This window comes from Jaculus jaculus, chromosome 10, assembly GCF_020740685.1.
Source record: "Jaculus jaculus isolate mJacJac1 chromosome 10, mJacJac1.mat.Y.cur, whole genome shotgun sequence".
Classification (NCBI taxonomy): domain Eukaryota; kingdom Metazoa; phylum Chordata; class Mammalia; order Rodentia; family Dipodidae; genus Jaculus; species Jaculus jaculus.
In genome coordinates, this window is record NC_059111.1 from 13,053,478 (window position 1) to 13,074,357 (window position 20,880).

Sequence of the window (20,880 nt, forward strand, 5' to 3'; positions counted from 1 at the left end):
ATTTTTTTTTTTTTTTTTGGTTTTTCAAGTCAAGGTTTCACTCTAGCCCAGGCTGACCTGGAATTCACTCTGTATTCTCAGGGTGGCCTCAAACTCACGGTGATCCTCCTACCTCTGCCTCCCAAGCGCTGGGATTAAAGGCGTGGACCATCATGTCTGCAATAATTAGAATTTTATGTGTGTTTGTGTGTGTGTGTGTGCCACAGTGTGGATGCAGAAGTCAGAGGATTAACTAGGGGTGTTGGTCCTTATACCTTGTTTTTATTTTTAAAATATTTCTTTGAGAAAGATATATATATATAGAGAGAGAGAGAATGAATGAATGTGGGCATCCCATCGGTCCAGCTGCTGCAAACAAGTTCTAGATGCACGCGCCACTTTGTGTCTCTGGTTTTACATGAGCACTGGGGAATCACACCCAGGCCAGCGGGCTTTGCAAGCAAACACTTTAAGCAGCTGAGCTGTCTCCCCAGTTCTACATTCCCCTCTGGTCCCCTTCTCAGACACTCCCAGGTCTGAGGACTGAGATGGAAAGCAACATGCAAGGTGGGAACTTTTATATATATATATTTTTTTCTTTTTAATTCAGGAAGAAAGTGACTCATGACCTCCAAGGCAAACAGAGCGGCCTGAATGAAAACTATTCACAAGGGCCTCTCCCCCACCCAGCAAGTCTCCCAGGACCTCATTAGTGTTTCACTGATAAAGCGACAATTGACAGCAGGTGCGTGTTGGGGAGAAAGACGCTCTGTGTAAGCGTGAGGTGCAGAGGGCTAGAGAGATGAGAGGGTGGCCGCCGGCTCCTCTCCTCCCATCCCCGGCTAGAGTGTGAAAATCCCAGGCAGTGGGACTAAGAGTCAGCGATGACAACAGACATGCGTGGAGAGAGTGCCAACTGCTCGTGGTGCTGATGGTGCTGCGGACGATGCTTTCTGCGTGACCATCCTGGCCGTCTGGGTCCTCAGGTGCACAGACGGGGCTTCCTGCTACAGCTCTGCTCCATGCTCCAGGCCTCATTTCCCTCTTCCCCACTGCTCTGCTGAGCCCTGTTCAAAAGCTCTGGCCTCTGTTGCACCAGCGACCGGGGCTGCTTCCAGCCGCAGGGGCCCAAGCACTGACTGCAGGCCTCTGGGCTCTGCTTCCTTGGAGAAGATGGCTCTCCCTCAAGACTGGCCTGAGCCTTTCAGGCTTCCGGAGCCAATGTGGGCAGCATATAGTCTAAACCACTCTCCAGGCTTTCATCATAGCCTTAGCTTGCTTCCCCCCTCCCCCCAAGGTAAGGTCTTACTCTAGCTCAGGCTGACCTGGAATTCACTATGTCTTCTCAGGCTGGCCTCGAACTCATGGCGATCCTCCTAGCACTGCCTCCCAGGTGCTGGGATTAAAGGTGTGCACCACCACACCTGGCACATTTTTTTTTTTTTAATCCATGAAATTTCAGGGCTGGGGATGTAGTTCAGGTGAGAGAGTGCTTGCCTAGTGCGCATGAAGCTCTAGATTGGATTCCCAGGACCATGTAAACCAGGTGTGGTTGTATACCCCTGTAGTTAGAAGCTCAAGGCCATTCCCAGCTAGAAAGGGAGTCTGAGATGAGCCTAGAAGAAAAAAAAAAAACCTTGGCATTTTAAAAACTTTTAGTTATTTAAGATATTTATTTGAGAGAGAGAAACAGAGAAAGAGGCAGGCAGAGAGAGGGAGAGAGAAAGGATGGGTGCTCCAGGGCCTCCACTCGCTGCAGACGAACTCCAGATGCATGCACCACCTTGTGCATCTGGTTTATGTGGGTACTGGGGAATCGAACCTGGGTCCTTAGGCTTTCAAGGCAAGCCCCTTACCACTAAGCCATCTCTCCAGCCCACAAACTTTTATTTTTAATTGTGTGTATGTGTGTGTTGTGTGAGTTAGGCTCATGTGTCTGGAGGTCAGAGAACTTCCTGTGTATAGTCCCATGACATGACCCCAACTTTTGGGGTGTGGGTCATCTTAAGACAGGGTCTCTCTCTTTCTCACTGTTGTTACTGTGGTGCTTTCTGACAACTGAGCTTCCAAGATTCTGGAAAATTCTCCTATCTCTATGTCTCTGCCTCCTATCTTGCCATCGGTGTGCTGGGAATAAAGAAACTCACTTTCTACCTTTTTTCTAGTTTTTAGAATATATTTATTTATTTATGTGTATGTGTATGAGAGAGGGGGGAGACAGAGAGAGAGAATGAACGAATGAATATGAGCATGCCAAGGCCTCTAGCCATTGAAAACAAACTCTAGGTAAATATGCCACCGTGTGCTTCTGGCTTCATGGGTCCCAAGGAATCAAACTTGGGTCCTTTGGCTTTTCAGGCAAATGCCTTAACTGCTAACCCATCTCTCCAGCCCCTTTTCTCTATTTTTTTTTTTTCAAGGTAGGGTCTCACTCTAGTCCAGGCTGACCTGGAACTCACTATGTAGTCTCAAGCTGGCCTCGAATTCATGACAATCCTCCTACCTCTGCCTCCCAAGTGATGGGATTAAAGATGTGCGCCACCATGCTCAGCTCCCTTTCTCTATTTTTTTTAAAAATATTTTTATTTATTTACTTGCAAGTAGGGACAGAGAGAGGGGAGAGAGAAAAAGAGAGGGAAAGAGAAAAAGAATGGGCACGCTAGGGCCTCAAGCTGCTGCAAACAAACTTCAGATGCATACTCCATTTTGTGTATCTGGTTTTACATGGGTACTGGGGAATCGAACCTGGATTGTTAAGCTTTACAGGCAAGGGCTTTAACTGCTGATCCATTTCTTCAGCAACCTCCTCCCCCCATTTTTTTAAACAGTTGGGCCTTGGGATTGAACCCCAGTACTCAGGCTTGAGTGGCAAGTGCTTGCTTAGCCATCTTCCCATTCTGAACCTTGGAAGGTTTTTTTTTTTTTTTTTTTTTTTTTAGGTAGGGTCTCGCTCTAGTCCAGGCTGACCTGGTATTCACTATGTAGTCTCAGGCTGGCCTGGAACTCACGGTGATCCTCCTACCTCAGCTTCCCAAGTTCTGCGATTAAGGTGTTCACCACCATGCCTGGCACACTTGGAATTCTTTTTTTTTTTTTAATCCAGACTTATGTATTTCCTTGGAATTCTTTTTTTTAAAATTTTTATTAACATTTTCCATGATTATAAAATATATCCCATGGTAATTCCCTCCCTCCCCACCCCCATATTTCCTTGGAATTCTTAAGTGTCCAAAGCATTCCTCCTGAATCTGTGAAAATGGTCCTGTTGGGTACTGGGGGGCCTTTCTGGGCACTCAGACTGTGTGCACCATACAGCGGGCAGGTACGAAATGAGAGTATGATAGGAAGAGATCTGCCGGCCAGCCCTGTCTTTGCAGATGCCCTGCTGGCTATGTGTGTGTGTGTGTGTGTGTGTGTGTGTGTGTGTGTAAGAGTGTGTAAGAGCAGTGTCATTGCTGATGTCATGGAACATGGATACTACATGCCACAGGTGAGCACATGAACTGCATGTGTGGAGGAGCGGAGCAGAGCAGGGGTGGGATCTACGGCTGCTGTCCCGTGGACCTGGTTAGGGTGCTGGATGTGGGGACACCCCGTGGAGAGTGTGAGCTGTCAGTGGTGCGGATAGCTGTGAGGTGAGCTGGTGTTTATATGCCAGATCTGAGCTCTTCCTTTAAAAAAAAATTATCTATCTATCTATCTATCTATCTATCTATATGATTTATTTATTTGAGAGAAAGAGAGAAAGGGGTTACAGAGAGAAGTGAGAATGGGTGTGCCAGGGCCTCCTTCCACTACAAACGAACTCCAAACACATGCACCACTTTGCCTCACCATAAAATGCTGAGGGTGGTTTCCAGCCTGGAGCATGGAGGGGCGTGGGATCCTCTGAGGGATGGGTTCAGAGCCAGAGGAGGCCGAGGAAGGCGATGACACTTCAGAGCCCAGTGGTGATTTGCCTATTTGCAAAATGGCAATAGTGACATCTACCATCTAACCAGGATGTGCAAACATGGGAACTGAGGGCTAGGGACATTCTGTATGGAAGACCCATGATTAGGATGAATGGTGAGGCTGTGTGTTCCTACCCCAGCAAGGTAAAGACAGTGGCCCAGGGGAACAGACACCCTGAGAGCTCCCTGACTTAATGCCTGATTCTTCCCTCGGCTGGCAGGTGCTTTCAAAGTCAGCCCTCTTTGGTCTCTGACCCCGGGTCATAGTGAAGGCTTTCTCCTGGGGATCCAGAGAAGGTCACTCTGGATGTGCCCAGTGCAGACACATACCAAGCCATGGGCTTTGGAAGCTGCCGACTGCTGGTCCAGGGTCTTGGTTCTGGCGTTCAAGGGTACTGAGCGTGTTATGAACCATCTGTCTTTATCTCTTTATCTGCAAAATGGGGGTCAAAATAGTATCTCTCAGGGCTGGAGAGATGGCTCAGCAGTTAAGGCACTTGCCTGCAAAGCCTTACGACCCAGGTTCGATGCCCCAGTACCCACATGAAGCTAGGTGCACAAAGTGGCGCATACATCTGGAGCACGTTTGCAGTGGCCCTAGTGGACCCACTGTCTCTGTTTCTCCTCTCTCTCTGCTTTGCAAATAAATAAATACAAATAGTAGACATGTAAAAGCACAACCCAGCACCTTCCTACATGGGTGGTGGTGAAGACTAAGCAAGCTAACAGATAGACTGTTCTTAGAACAGCTTTCTACCCAGTCAGTGTGGAGGACACTTCAGTGTGAGCCTTGTAACATACGGCCCAGGAAGAGCTCACACTCGCCCACTGCAGGCGTAAAGAAAGCCCTACAGTTTATCTAAAGACTGCCAGACTCGCCCTGTTAACCCTGAGGGACATGAATGCCCACTAGGGTCAGTAAAGAGGGCTCAAAGGGAATTGGCTCAAGCCACCACTGGGTGAGCGATGGGGTCGAGAGGGAAATCCCCCCCTCCCTCCGCTCTCTCCGGCTAGAGATAGGTAAAGAACAGACCCTGTACTGAGTCAGCACCCGTCCACATTGTGACTTCACCATCTCCCTAATGTGAGGACTGAGGAGGTCAAGGCCAGCTCTGTCCCACACACCCCTGTATGGGCTGCAGCTGCTCCCTCTGGCTGGATGAATTAAGTGCAGGTTCTCATCCTCCCCTGCAGGGTCCGGCCTGCTCCATTCCTACCTCCCTTAGAACCCTTTGTATTGTTGGGGGGGTGGGAAGGGGACTCTCAGGTACCCCGGGTTGGCCTTCACCTATGTAGCTGAGGGTGACCTTGACCTTCCTATCCTCCTGCCTCTACCTCAGGAGCGCTCGGATGACAGTTGTGCGGTGCCATGCCAGGTTTACGTAGTGCTAGGGTCAAACCCAAGGCCTCATGCATTCGAGATAAGCACTCTTATCTACCGAGCTACACCCAAGCCCCTGTTTTGTTTTATGAGATGGATTCTCACTCTGCAGCCCAGGCTAGACGTGAACTCACTGTGGACTCCAGGCTGGCCTCTAACTTTTCCGTAATCCACCTGTCTCCTACTCTTGTGTTCTGGGTTTACAAGTACAGGCCGCCGTGCTCAGCTCCATCTTTAGTTTTCTTACTAGTTCCATACCTCAATGTATTTTTGTTGCTGCTGTTGTTTTTTGGGGGGTAGGGTCTCCTTCTGGCCCAGGCTGACCTGGAATTCACTATGTAGTCTCAAGGGTGGCTTTGAACTCACGGCGATCCTCCTACCTCTGCCTCCCGAGTGCTGGGATTAAAGGCGCCCAGCTTAATGTATTTTTTTGTTGTTTTTGTTTTTGAGGTAGGGTCTCACTCTAGTCCAGCCTGACCTGGAAGTCATTCTGTAGTCCCAGGCTGGCTTCGAACTCACGGTGATCCTCCTACCTCTGCCTCCCGAGTGCTGGGATTAAAGGCGTGCGCTGCCACACCTGGCACCGCCATGTGATTTATTCATAACCTTTTCCTGTAGCGTCTCTCATTTTCTAGACATAATCACACCTCCGGCAGAAATCCCTTTCCATGAGGGAGGGGGCGGTAAGTACTCCTGCGAATGGGATTACTCACGATTATGACAAGGCAGAGATGGCAGGGTCTTGAGGAGGGGCTGGAGCTCAAGGACATTCCAGGCACAAAGCTGGTTGTCCTGTGTCACACACACGGGTTCAGGTCTGCAGGCTGCAGCCCCCACCCCTCAGGGCCCCTCCCATAGCTCGCCCCCTGTAACTTCCTCCAGTCTTTCTCAACTATGGTGACCTCTAAGCTTCGTACCAGTCCCAGGAGACGAGACCGAGGTCAGGGTCTGTAACCTCGCTCCGCAGAAGATGAAGTGAACACACAGAATAGTGAAGTCACTTGGGCCAAGTCCAGCTGCGAGTGGGCGCAGAGCCAGGGCTGCGGCCCAGAGTGGAGCCCTGGCTGGTACGGACATCGGCGCTGACCTGAGGGGGGCCCTGGCTGCGGAGCTCTGAGCGTGGCATCCCAGCCGTCCTCCACGCCCCCGTGCAGGACAAGCCTGCTCTGCAAGTGACTTTCCTCGTCTCAGAGACTGAGACGTCTTGTGCTCACCAGGGCAGCAGCTCTGAGGACAAGCAGGCACAGTGGCACAAGACTGGTAAGCTATGAAGTGCCACCAAAGTGATGCCCAGCCTGGGAAAGACGGAGGTGGGAGGCCACCTAGGCTCCATCTGAGGTTTCTGGCTGCTAGCTTATGCACAGCTCTCTCCTCTCTAGGCAGCTCCTGTTGGGGAACTAAAAGAGCCAGGCTCTGGGTTCCAATAGCAACGGGCTCAGCCTACTTATGAATGAGGGATGGTCACTTTGCCTCCTTGAGCCTTAGTTTCCTCTTGCACAAGGCGAGGGCCCTACCACACTGCTGGGCCCATTGCGCTCACCGTGGGCACAACCCTGATGCAGGTGAGCGCGGGGAAGATTAGGAACCCAAGCCTCGGCTTGAGCAACACACACCCTGCTTTGCCAACCAAGCACTTAGCATTCCGGGACTCTCATCTGCATGAAGCCACAGGCACAGCTCTCTCTAAACAAAGTTACTGGACATTTTACCTATCGCTCCCTGGCAACCCGCAGTGACTTCATTGTGTGGTTGGTATCCATTCAAACACACCCAGGAAACTAGAGCAGGGGCCCCCAGGCAGCCTAGACGTGCTTGAGGCGCATGCTCAGTAGGGCAAACTGTGCCCTCTGTGTGAACTTTTAGAAAGTCCCCTGTTTACCATCTTATGCCTATGCATGACTGGGCGAGCACATGACTCAAATCAGATGCACCGTGGGGAAATGATATGCGCAGCGCACAAAAGCTAATGTACCTCAAGCCTGTCAGTTCAAACAGAAAACCACCAGGCGTGGTGGCACATGCCTTTAATCCCAGCACTTGGGAGGCAGAGGTAGGAGGATTGTTGTAAGTTCAAGGCCTGAGACTCCATAGTGAATTCCAGGTCAGCCTGGGCTAGAGTGAGACCCTACCTTGAAAAACAAAACAAAACAAAAATAATAATAATAAATAGATAACAAAAAAAAAGAAAAGAAAGAAGAAGAGAGAGAGAGAGAGAGAATGGGCACACCAGAGCCTCCTGCCTCTGCAAATGAACTCCAGATGCATGTGCCACTTGATGCATCTAACTTTACGCAGGTACCGGGGAGTCAAACCCAGGCCATCAGGCTTTGCAAGTGCCTTAATGAACCATCTCTCTAGCCCTCTGTGATGGTTTGAATTGAATAGATGGCCCCCAATATATTCAGTTTTTATTGTTTGTAGTTTGCATTTGTAGCCACCTGGCTGGAGGCAGTGTCGCTGGGTATATCTTAAGGTGTGGTGGTGGGTTTCAGATATTAATTTAAAGATATGCAAAATGTGCCCAGCTGGAGTTCCTGAAGTGTGCTATGGTCTTGGGCTTATACTTCTCTCTCTGTTTGGGCCTGTGAAGGCAGGCTAGCTTCTTCTGCCATTATGGAACGTCCCCTGGATCTGTAAGCTTCAATAAATCCCTTCTTCTATAACTGTGCCTGGTCTGAAAGTTCATCTCAGTCAGTGAACCTGAATCTGTCTGCTACACCCTCTGTATGCTTTTGAAATTCTTTGAACAAGACATCAAGAACCTGGTCCAGCAAAACAAACGCTTCTAACAGCTGCCTACTTCCTGCAGTCGGACCTTCAAGAGTGGCTCATCAGCTGGTGGCCCTACTCCACCCTTTGGAATCTGGGGGTAAGACTCAGAGCCTCATCTAGGCCAGAGATTTGAACAAAAAGAAAACTGGGTACACCACGTGCCTGGGACCTACCCCGACATCTCATGCCACATGCAGAGTATAGCACCAGGCTGTGGCCCCAGTGATGAGGGCGCAGATAAAAGGGCATCAGAGGTTCACCAGGAAAAGCGTGGTGTGAGATGGGAAGAGAAGAGTCAGCATTTTCCCCTAATGAAGCCGCAAACCACTAGGTCCCAGAGGGGGAAGCTACACTCAGCCTTAGTGACATAAAGCCAATTTTCTCTACTTTGCTCTGTGGATTAATTGCCAACACGATTTAACTTCCTGGTACACATTGCCCTTGGATCCCTACCACTGTCCCTCCTGCCCAGGAGGAAAAAAAAAAAAAATCAGTAGCTGTCTATTCTGGGGACAACAAACTCATGACAGTTAGGTAAAAGTGGACGGAAGGAGCATTAGACTAGGCGCTGTCAGCTCTGTTAGATTCCAGATCTGCTGGGGGGGAGGGGGTTTGCTGTGTGACCTGAGACAAGTCATTTTCCTTCTCTGACCTCACTTTCTTTCCCCACAAAATGAGAGGGGGGGCACCACGAAAGCACAGGGTGTTCTTCCAACTCTCCCCTTGCGTAGAGCAATTCTCAACTCTCCACGGTGGGCTACATGCTGCATGCCATCCAATGTGCCACAGCCTAGGCAGGGTTGGCCTGTTTCACCCACTGTATAGAGAGAGGCTGGGGCTCCAAGAGATGCAGCCTACTGCTTTTAAGGTCACACAGACACTGAGGGACAGTCTCGGGCTTCCAACCCAGGCTTGTCTGACCTCAACTTGATGCTGTCTCTTCCCTACTTAGTCATGCAGGGCACCTTAATATATACTGTCCTCTACACACTGGGCTGTGTTCTAAGTATTGTGTATATTTTACCTTGTTCAATCCTAAGGATTGCGTTATAACATAGGACCATTATGTACCCTAACTTACAGATGATTTGCTGTGGGTTTTATTTTCCCCCCTGAGCTGAGGTCTCACTTTCTAGCCCAGGCTGACCTAACATTCACTATGTAGTCTCAGGGTTGCCTCGAACTCAGAGATCCTCCTACCTCTGCCTCTTGAGTGCTGGGATTAAAGGCATGTGCCACCACGACCAGCTTGGTGTGGCCTTTTTATTTTATTTGTGAGCAGAGCAAGAGAGAAAGAGAATGAAGATGAGAGAGAGGGAATGGGTACATCAGGACCTCTAGCCACTACAAATGAATTTCAGTTACATACGCCACTCTATGCATCTGGCTTTACGTGGGCACTGGGGAATCAGTCATTAGGCTTTGTAAGCAAGCACCTTTAACTGCCCAGCCATCTCTTCAGCCTTACTTAAAACACACACACACACAGACAGCCTTCACCGTCCTCAGACTCCTTATGAAGCCAAGGATGAGCTTGAATGCCTGATCCTCCTGCCTCCACCTCCTGAGTGCTGGGATTACAGATGTGTACCACAATGTCCAGCTCATGTGATGCGGGGGGCTACACTCAGGACTTTGCGCATGCTGGGTAAACACCTAGCCAACTGAGCTACAACTCCAGTTCATTTTACAGATGAGAAACCGAGTGTTGACTTGTCTAAGTAAATCACCCAAGCCACATGGCAAGTGACAGCAGTACTAGGTTTTGAGTACTGGAGTGTGTGTGTGTACACATGTGTGCGTGTTTATATTCTTGGGCTGTTTCTAAGCCTTTGTACTGTCTTGGTCCCTGTTCATGGCCATTGTTGCTCTCATGCCCAGAGCTGTATCTAGGAAATAATTAGGAAATTAGTTCAGTGCGACGAGTGAGTTGGGTTTTTTTTTTTTTTTTTGGTTCTTAGGGCCAAGAGTTTATGGACCTTAGTCCAATGAAGATGAAAACGATTCAAACAGGAAATGCACACACATTCTATACTCTCATCTCCTCCCTCCCCGCCTTCCACGGCCAAAGCAGCTGAGGTTTGCATACGGCCCACGGACAGGTGGCATGGAGAAAGCGGAGAAAAATGCAGGAAGGAGTTTGCTCATTTGGGTGATGGAGTGTTTGCTCCCCTCGCCGGCGTGCAAGGTTCAATAATGGCAGACAGGGCTTCAAAAAATTACAGCATGAATAGATGAGCCCTTTAAGGTAATAGAAACGCTGTCATCCTGGGGAGAAATATGGGCCCAGAGTCGTGTGGGAGGGGACCCTGGGCCTCTCTGCCTTGCCCGCTGTGCTCTCCTGTCCCCATGACAGCCAGAGCTGAAAAGAAGGCGTCAGAGCTGGGCAATGGCCGAGGAAGCCCTTATCTCCCAGCCCTGCGGCGGACGCCATGCAGGGAGCAGGCAGCGGGAGGGGCCTGCAAACCGCGTCTTCACAGGCTGGCTGTGACCTCACAGGCGGCGCTCCGCAGGTACCGTGGCTGCAATTAGTCCTGGAGCTATACCGGGACTCGGTCGGGCTGGTGCCCGGGGGGGGGGGGGGGGGGGGGCTTAGTGAAGGACAGGAGCACTGAGAACATGAGGCTGTAAAATTAAACCTACCTCCCTCTGTGTCTACTGTCTTCTGGGCTGCTCTGGGAGACCCGGAGCCTGGGGGCCCTGCAGCTCCACCTAGGGGGAATTTGCAGCTAAATGCTCCATTCCTCCTACCCATCTCCATCTGTGCCCTAGACAGGCCCTCAGGCTGGGGCCACTTAGCTCTTCAAGTGGGACACCTGTGGGTTAGGTAACTGAAGTTCGTGGTCATAGTGGCTAGAAATGTGATAATAATGATGGACATTCTAAGTTCTTTGCATAAGTTAATTAATCAGCCTCATAATCCTATGGATAGATGATTCTTTCCCTTTCCCTTTCCTTTTTTTTTTTTTTTTTTTTTGAGGTAGGATCTTGCTCTAGCCCAGGCCTTAAACTTATGGCGACCCTCTTACCTCTGCCTCCCAAAGTGCTGGGATTAAAGGAATACACCACCACACCGGGCTTTTTGTTTTGTTTTTGAGGTAGGGTCTCACTCTAGCTCAGGCTGACCTGGAATTCACTATGCAGCCTCAGGGTGGCCTCGAACTCACAGCGATCCTCCCACCTCTGCCACCATGAGTGTGCCACCATGGTGATACCCTGCCTGAGGTCACATAACAATGAGCAGCAGCAGGGGGCAAGGAGGATGGCACAGTGGGTAAGAAAACTTGCTGCGCAAGCTGAAGGACCCGAGTTTGATTCCCCAGCACATGTGCACGATGCCAGATGTGCCCACGCATGCCTGTAACCCCAGCCCTATAACACCCGACGTCCTCCTCTGGATTTTGCATGTTTGTGTTACCCAGGGTATATGTAGCTCTCTCTCTCTCACACACACACACCTACACACACGCGCAAAGCCGGAGGGCAGGATGTCTGGCTCCAGGGTCTCCACCTAACCCTTGCCCCCATTGCATAAAGTGCGTGTACCTGTCATTGGTCAAGGTGCCCTGAAGTGGTGCCAAAAGACAGTTCCTAGTTAAATCTTAGAGAGGCCTACGGGGGAATTCAAGTTCCAGCTCCTCTTGGGAAACACGCTGAATTTCCTTCCTACAGATTCCACTCTGGAAATTTCTCCTTGAAGGAGAAACCTTCTCAAGGATTTCATTCATTGCCGAGGGTTCACTGAAAAAGCTGTTCATGTGGTAGGTGTGGCTGGGAGTGTATTAAGGAGGTTCAAGGGAGAGGGAGAGGGGTCCTTTGTTCTCAGGGAAGAAGACTGGGTGGGAGCCACGCGCCAGGAGTGCAGAGGGGGCGACAGTGTGAGTTCTGTGGAGGCAGGAGCGCTGACGAAAGGCTGAGCAAGATACTCAGTAGAGGGCTGGGGAGATGGTCCAGTGGTTAAAGGTGCTTGTCTGCAAAGTCTGACAGCCTGGGTTCAATTCCCCGCTACCCACATAAAGCCAGACACACAAAGTAGTGGGTGCGTCTGAAGTTTGTCTGTAGCAGCTGGAGGCCCAGGTATGCCCGTTTCCTCTCTCTCTTTCTCTGCTTGCAAATAAGTAATTTTTTTTTTTTTGTTGTTGTTTTTTTGAGGTAAGGTCTCATTGCAGCCCAGGCTGACCTGGAATTCACTCTGTAGTCTCAGGGTGGCCTCAAACTCACAGCGATCCTCCTACCTCTACCTCCCAAGGGCTGACATTAAAGTTATCTGCCACCATGCATGGCCTCAATAAAAGTACTTTAAAAAAAATGTTCATGCAGGGCATGGTGGCACATGCCTTTAATCCCAGCCCTTGGGAGGTAGAGGTAGGAGGATCGCTGTGAGTTTGAGGCCACCCTGAGACTACAGAGTGAATTCCAGGTCAGACTGGGCTGCAATGAGACCTTACCTCGAAAAAACCCAAACAAACAAACAAACAAACAAACAAAAACATGTTCATAAGCTAGGCATGGTGGCACAGGCCTTTAATCCCAGCCCTCAGGGTTGCTGTGAGTTCAAGGCCAGTCTGGGACTCCAGAATGAGTTCCAAGTCAGCCTGGGCTAGAGTGAGATCCTAACCTCAGAAACAAACAAACAAACAAACAAACAAACAAAACAAGATGTTCACAGATGCTATGAGGATTGAGGAGAGGGTCCTCTAGGAAGAGGCAGAGATGGATATTGGGGGGAAGTGAGTCATGTGTGGCCACCACATAGCAGAGAAGGTCGGGGTGGAAAGTGACTGTGAGGCTTAAACTTAACTGTCAACTTGAGGCTTAAACTTAACTGTCAACTTGAGAGGATCTAGAATCACCATGGAATCAAGCCCCTGGACATGTCTTCGAGGGAGTTTGCAGATGAATTTGACTGAGATGGGAAGACCCATCCTACGTGTGAATGGCCCCCACCCAGGGGTCAGGGTCCTGGACCGACTAAAACAGAGAACGCGAGAAGACGAGCATCACTCAGCTCCTTTTGCCTCCGGCTCCTGCCACCTTGCCTTCCCCCGCCACAGGGAACTGAAGCCCCTGGAACTATTTCTCGTCCGGTATTTAGTCACAGGAATGACAAATGTAGATAATACAGCGGCAAAGGGAAGAGGTTTGAGCTTCCTGTGGTGGGCGGTGACTAACGTAACCCTAGCCTGCAAGTGGGTGGCTGTCCCCACTAAGACCCTCACCGGCTGCTCAGTTACTTCTCTAGCCAGGGTCCTTGGATAGAAAGGACCTCGCCTCTTCACGCTGACACTGCCTGGACAGGACTGCAGGTGTCCCAGGATTCTGCTGGCCTGAGCCCCTCTGTCATCACAAGACCCCCCCACCCCCACCCCATTCCACCTCGCATCTCTCTCTCCAGTTTTGTCCAGCTGAAGACCCTAGGATCTAAGAGCAGTCAGTAGCCAGTGGACCTTCGTGGCTCTGTCCAAGGTGCTGAAACACTGCCACTCAGGGTTGGTAGCCCTCCCACTGGGATAGGGACTGGTGGCCACATCGCTGGGCAGAGAATTTCGTTCCCATTCTGAAGATGGGGAATAGAACTCCAGACACGAGCAGCACCAGAAACGTGCAAGTGGTTTCTTGCCTTCTAGTTTAGCACTTTCCCGGCACCGGGAAGCCCTCGGGCCATCCGCCAATGGATGCTCCAAGTCGAGGCTCATGTGTAAAACGCCCGCCTCTGTTCCCACCTCCCCCTCCTGAGCACTGGGTCTGCAGGCGCACACCACTACGCCTGGCATTCACATGGGTGCTGGGGAGCTGAACTTGGGTCCTCACAATTGGGTGGCATGTGCTCTAACCACTGAATCATCTTCCTGGTCCCATGAGTACAGTTACCATTGGAGCATGAGAGCCTTGGTGGCTGAATGGATGACTTGATAAGCTTCGTTCCACCCCCAGCTGCCCCCCACTCCACAGTACTTGGCAGTATAACACCCATATCTTTGGAAGGAAGGAAGGAGAGAAGGTGAGGACCAAGAGCTTCAGTGTGCCAAGCAGGGGCCTGCTTCTGCCCCATGTGCCTATGGGGCATGGACGACCAGGCTAGTAAGTCCTGCGCTAGTGTGTGTGTGTGTGTGTGTGTGTGTGTGGTGGGGGACAGAAGTGGGGAGGGAGGCTCTGTACCATCTCATTAGCACTGCTCATGCATATGTCCAGCCTAAGATCCCCGCCCCCTGTAGTCCCCAGAGGTTAAGAAAGCTGAGCAGGCATCCTCTTTCCAGAACCCTTGTTAGGGAGGGGACAGTTGAGGCACCACCTAACACCCAAGACTGCACCAGCACCACACATCAAAGGGCAGGGGACACTGGCTGACTCCTCCCATAGCGCTGAGAGGGAAAGTGAGACCCAATAAAGCCGCAGTAGCAAGTCTATAGCCCCTGAGCCTGGGATGAAGGAATCCAATATCCAGAAATGAACTTTTTTTTTTTTTTAAACTAGTCTCTCACTAACTCCGGGTCTTGAAATCTTTCAGGAAACAAGCAGGTATATAAAGTCACAAATCAACCGACAGACAAAGACGTTGCTAATTATTACTGACTGCGGGATGCTTTGCGGGGATCCTCACTGGATTGATTGCCCCATCCCCCATGTTACTAAGCAGGCTAATTGCAGGAAGTCACATTCATTCTGCAGCGAGGGGGCCAGTGTAATGGCCTTTCTCCCCCCTTGGAGCCTGGAGCTCATGCCGGTTGGGAACAATTGACTGCTCAGTCATCACCTCCAGTGGCCAGCCTGACACTGGCCAGGACCCCGGGAAAGCCTTTCCAGGTATAATGAGGCTGAGCAGCAGGAGATGAATGGGAACTCGCAGGGTCTCACCCAGACAGCTTGCTCACAAATCTGCTGTGGTTGGGAGCTCTAGGCAAGCAGGACTCCAAAGATGATCCTAACACCAGCCCCATAAAGTTCAAGGACAGGAAGTCATTTGCAGCCTAAATGGGAAGCAGTGGCCTGACCACCAGACGTGTGGTGCTCTGGATGGGGGCAGTGAGCACACAGACAGACACACAGACAATGCTCACCTCCTGGTCTTCGCAGGGCCGCCCCAGTTTCCCCCTTTTCATTATTATTATTATATTATTATTATTAAATAATTTTATTTGACAGAGAGGCAGGGAGAGAGAGAGGGAGGGGGGCCGATAGAGAAGAGAGAGAATGGGCATGCCAGGGCCTCTGGACACTGCAAATGAACTCCAGATGCATCTGGCTTTATGTAGGTACTGGGGAATTGAACTGGGGTCCTTGGGCATTGCAGGCAGACAAGCATCTTAACTGCTGAGCCATCTCTCCAGCCTAAATTCCCCCTTCTTCTGAGGATCAGTGATTACTCATGGCAGCTGGGAGTCAAGAAGGAAAAGAGAGGAGGGACTCTCAGCAGGACAATGTACACCATAAGACCATGATGACCCTTACCGAGCCTCCTACCCTAGGGTGGCAACTTTCTCTCATTCCTCGAAGGATGTGTCCTTGGAGTCCATACTGCAAACCATCTCAGAAATCAGTGGGTCTGTCTTCTCCCTGAACATTCACTACTTACAAATAAAGAAACTGGCAGCTGGAGAGATGGCTTTGTGGGTAAGGTGCTTGCCTGCAAGGCCTAAGGACCCATTTTTGACTCTCCAGATCCCATATAAGCCAGATGCACAAAAAGGTGAGGCAATAGCCAGGCGTGGTGGCACACACCTTTAATCCCAGCACTTGGGAGGCAGAGGTAGGAGGATCTCTGGGAGGCCAGCCTGAGACGACATAGTGAATTCCAGGTCAGCCTGGGCTAGAGTGAGACCCTACCTCGAAAACAACAACAACAACAACAAAAAAAACAGGTGACGCAGGCTCAAGTTTGCACATGCCCACTAGGTGGCACAAGTGTCTGGAGTTTGATTGCAGTAGCTGAGGCCCTGGTGTGCAATTCTCTCTCCCCTCCCCCCCCCTCTTGCTTGCTCTCTAAAATAAAATATAAAAAAAAAAAACAAAACAAAGAAACTGGGACCTCAAGGAGAGGAAGCCACTTGTTCAAAGTCAATGAACCTCCAAAACAGTGTGATGTTCATATTGTCAACTTGACAAGCCCTAAGATTACCTGTGAGGGATGATCTACATGATGCGAACCTCTGGGCATGCCTGTGAAAGATTTTTTTTGTTTTGTTTTGGTTTTTCAAGGTAGGGTCTCACTCTAGCCTAGGCTGACCTAGAATCCACTATGTAGTCTCAGGGTGGCCTTGAACTCACAGCGATCCTCCTGCCTGTGCCTCTTGAGTGCTGGGACTAAAGGCGGGCACCACCATGCCGGGTTTGGGATTATCTTGACTCGGTTCACTGATGTGGGAAGACCCACCTTGACTATGGGCAGCACCATCCCATGGACTGGGGACCTGGACAAAATAATAAAAAGGAGAAACTGACTAAGCAGCTGCGTTCTTCCCTCTCAGTTTCCCACTGTGCAGGAACGCGACCAGCTCTGTGTCATGTTCCAGCTGCCATGCCTACATCCTGGAATTATAGGCTGAAGTCAACCCTTCCTCCCTTGAATTGTTCCTTCCACCTTAGGTATTTTGTCCTAGCAATGAGAAGGGAACTAATACCATCGCCAAGCTGGGACGGGGACAGGATGCTTCACTGACAACTGCTGCCATCCACTCCACTCACCAGACCACTTGGCCATGGGAGATCTTTTTTTTGTGTGTGTGTGGGGGGGGTTTCGAGGTAGGGTCTCATTAGCTCATGCTGACCTGGAATTCACTCTGTAGTCTCAGGGTGGCCTCAAACTCACGGCGATCCTCCTACCTCTGGCTCCTGAGTGCTGGGATTAAAGACGTGCGTCACAATGCCCAGCATGGGAGATCTTTCTTGCCCAACAACTATTTGCTCCTGCTCAATCCCACATCTCCTGTGGAGATTACAAACTCATGGGAACACAGGCAAATTAGAGAGGAGCCACCTAGGAAGGACAGACTTCTGTCCTTTTAAAGATGTCCGAGTCCACAAAAGGCACCATAGTACTGAGAAGAAGTGACAGAGGAGTGCTCAGCACTGTAGCATTCCTATCACACCCCCAAGGCTCAGGGTCCATTGTGGAAGAAGGGGCGGAAAGACTGTAAGAGCCAAAGGAAGGGTAGGACTACTTACAGTACACTCCTCCAGACACAAAATGGCCTGGATACCCACGACCTCACAGTGCCTGACACTACCTACATAAATGATTATAATAGGAGGAAAAGATGATGTCATCAATAAAAAAAGATAAAAAAAAATATAAAAAAGATGATGTCATCAAAATGAAAGACTGATTGAGAGGAGGAGGGGATATGATGGAGAATGGAGTTGCAAAGGGAAAGTGTGTGTGTGTGTGGGGAGAATTACCAGGGCTTTTTGTCTATAATTATGGAAGCTTTCAATAAAAATTAATAATTTTTTTTTTTGCAAAAAAAGATGCTCGAGTGTGGTTCCACCTCTACAGAGGAGAACGGGTCTGGATAATGTTGGGTTGCGAGCCTGCTCTGTAGGCCAGAGGTGACCTGCCCTCAAAGACAGCGTCAAGAGGGGGAGGAGATGGGTCAACGGATACAGTGCTTGCCTCACAAGCATGAGGACCTGAGTTTGACCCAGAGAACCCACATTAAAAATATGGACCTGGGGCTGAAGAGATGGCTTAGCGCTAAGGCGCTTTCCTGGAAAGACAAAGGACCCAGGTTCGATCCCCCAGGACCCATACAAGCCAGACACACAAGGTGGCACATTCATCTGGAATTCACTTGCAGTGGCTGGAGACATGTCCATATTCTTTTTTTATCTGCTTCTCTCTCTCTCTCAAATCAATCAATAAAAATATCTTTAAAAACCTGAACATAGGGCTGGAGAGATGGCTTAGCAGTTAAGCGCTTGCCTATGAAGCCTAAGAACCCCAGTTCGAGGCTCGATTCCCCAGGACCCACGTTAACCAGATGCACAAGGGGGCGCACACGTCTGGAGGCCCTGGTGCGCCCATTCTCTCTGTCTACCTGCCTATATCTGTACCTCTCTCTCTCTGAAATAAAGAAATAAAAATAAAATATTCAAAACAATCTGAACATAGTAGCACTTGTTATCCCAGTGTGGGGGGCGGGGTGGGGAGGGCAGGGACAGGAGGCTCTCTGGGGCTTACTAAGCCAGCCAGTCTAGCCTACTTGGCAAGTTCCAGGCCAATGACAGTCCCTGTCTCAGAAAAGGTGGACAGTGCCTGGGAAACACCACCAAAAATTGTTCTCTGGGGCTAGAGAGATGACTTAGTGGTTAAGGTGTTTCCCTGCAAAGCCAAAGGACCCAGGTTCCATTCCCAGGACCCACGTAAGCTGGACGCACAAGAGGCACATGTGTCTGGAGTTTGTTTGCAGTGGCTGGAGGCCCTGGTGTGCCCATTCTCTCTCTATCTCCTCTCAGTGCTCACAAACAAATTAAAAAAAATGTTCACTGGTCTCCACACGTTTGTGCACACGTGCACCTCTGCACTCACAGAGCCTCACATGAATACATACACATGCCCTTCCTCCCCCCCCCCCCGACAAAAAATGTACCAGCAGGCAAGCCCTCACTGCCACTATGGCAATAGACTCTTGGATATGAGTGAATCTCCATCCTGGTAGCACATTGGCTCAGCCCAGACCACACCCAGGCCCAAATCCATTCTCTGCACCTATAAGCAACTTTGTAAGGTAGGTGGCCACTTCACAGGGGAGGAAACAGAACCTGAGAGGACGCATCACAGCTCCAAGGCCACCTAGTTGGTAGGTAGGTAGGATAGCCAGCATAGTTCTGGGGGCACATGCTTTCGGTTACACAAACATTTCTTGCAGCACAGTAAAACACGAGAGCCCCAGGGGTCCCCTGTGCATGTCAGACCCACTGGGCATGGCCCACTTTGAGCAGGATTCCTTTCCCAGCATTGAGTTCCCCTGAACCAGACCTCAGAAAGCCCAACACAATTCATGAGGAATTACAAATAGTAAACAAACATGGGGGAGAAAAAAAACCGTTCACGCTCCCCCGTAATCAGAGAAATACAAATTAGAGCCACGTTAAGGAGCCATTTTCTACCTACATAATTAGCAGGACTGAAAGAAAAAAGAAAGAAAGAAAGAAACAAACAAACAAGAATACCACAAGCCAAAATAGCTTCGGAACTAGGCGCATGCACAGATGACTGGCGACCGCACAGATTTATATAACCCTTAAGGCCAGCGATGGGGGCGACATCCATCAAGGGCCACGGATATATTGTGTCCGCTGACCTGGGAATTCACCTGAAGGAAATAATTCAATGGGGCGGTGGGGGTGGTGCGGGAAGTTGCTTGTACAAAGATGTTCATGGCAACACGGGCCGTGAACAAGGGGACACGGCTTAATGTTCAGCAGTGAGGGAATGGCTGGGCAAGCAGGGAGTTCACAGGCTTTCTTACTCTTAGGCCGCTGCTTAGAATGAGAAGACTACCCAGCAACGCTGAAACGTATGTGGAAGAAGGCAAAATGTGAAACTGCATGCGTGCACTGGCGTTATCATGACATGAAAATAGTATGTGCATTAGATACGCAAGGCAAAGCAAGATAGGGGTCAGAGTTGGGGGGGACAATGAAGAGACCCTCTCCTCCTGTTACTTTTACAGTCAGAGCCCTAGTCCCCGGAGAACAGCATCAGGGTTTCTCAGGCCAGCTCTTATCTTTCAGAGAACACAGGAGAGACAGGCCCATCCTTTATCCCTGATCGCCAAAAACGTTCTGCGGTCTGGCCCAGCAGAGGTCCTGTTGACTTACCATGAAGCCCGGGGCACACGTGCAGCCCCCTGTGACGCTGTGGCAGTCGGCACCATTCTGACAGGAGCAAGGCAGCTGGCAGCCGTCGCCATAGTAGCCAGCAGGGCAGGACTCATTGCAGTAGTGGCCAGACCAGCCAGGTTGGCAGGCACAAGCTCCGGTGACTGGGTGGCAGCTGAGTCAAGGAGAAAAGGTGAAGCGGACAGTCTGGTCAGGGGTGTAGCCACGTTCCCCGCTGTGCCCATCCCACGTCTGGTCTGCCCAGGGCACCAGGTCAAAGGACCTTTGAGGTTAAAGTTCTTTGTGCCTTGATTCTTTAGGAGAAGATACTAAGGCTGTACGCGGTCTCCATTGTGCCTAGAAACAGGCTCATAAGTAATTATATGACTTAACTTAAAGTCACACAGCAAGGAGGTAGCGAGACCAGGATTAGAAGCCAGGCTTTCCAACTTCTAATTATGCCTTCCCTCCTTCCCTTCCCCCCTTTATTTTATCCCTCCCCTTTCTTTTTTTCTTCTTTTATTGTCAGAAATATTTTTGAGAAGCCAGGCATGGTGGCGCACGTCTTTAATCCCAGCACTTGGGAGGCAGAGGTAGGTGGATCACCATAAGTTCAAGGCCACCCTGAGACTACTTAGTGAATTCCAGGTCAGCCTGGATTAGAGTGAAACCCTACCTCAAAAAACCAGTATTTTGAGAGAGAGTGTGAGAGAGAGGCAGATAGAGAGAGAATTGGCATATCAGGGCCTCTAGCCACTGCAAATGAACTCCAGATGCATGCTCCACCTTGTACATCTGGTTGACATTGGTCCTGGGGAATCAAACGTGGGTCCTTAGGCTTCGCAGGCAAATGCTTTAACAGCTAAGCCATCTCTCCTGCCCTCCTTTTTTTTTTTTTTTTTCCGAGGTAGGGTCTTGCTCTTGTTCAGGCTGACCTGGAATTTACTATGTAGTCTCAGGCTGACCTCAAACTCA

At 50.2% G+C, this 20,880-nt stretch overlaps 1 protein-coding gene across 7 annotated transcripts in view; it reads right to left on the reverse strand.

The window, feature by feature from the left end:
• The window catches only part of Megf11 (multiple EGF like domains 11), a 413,620-nt gene that overhangs the window by 42,127 nt on the left and 350,613 nt on the right, over positions 1 to 20,880 (reverse strand). For all 7 annotated transcript variants that reach the window (XM_045160746.1, XM_045160744.1, XM_045160745.1 and 4 more), the window contains one exon: positions 19,906 to 20,080. In XM_045160746.1, coding sequence (XP_045016681.1) covers positions 19,906 to 20,080 — 175 coding nt within the window. The remainder of the gene's footprint in view (positions 1 to 19,905; positions 20,081 to 20,880) is intronic.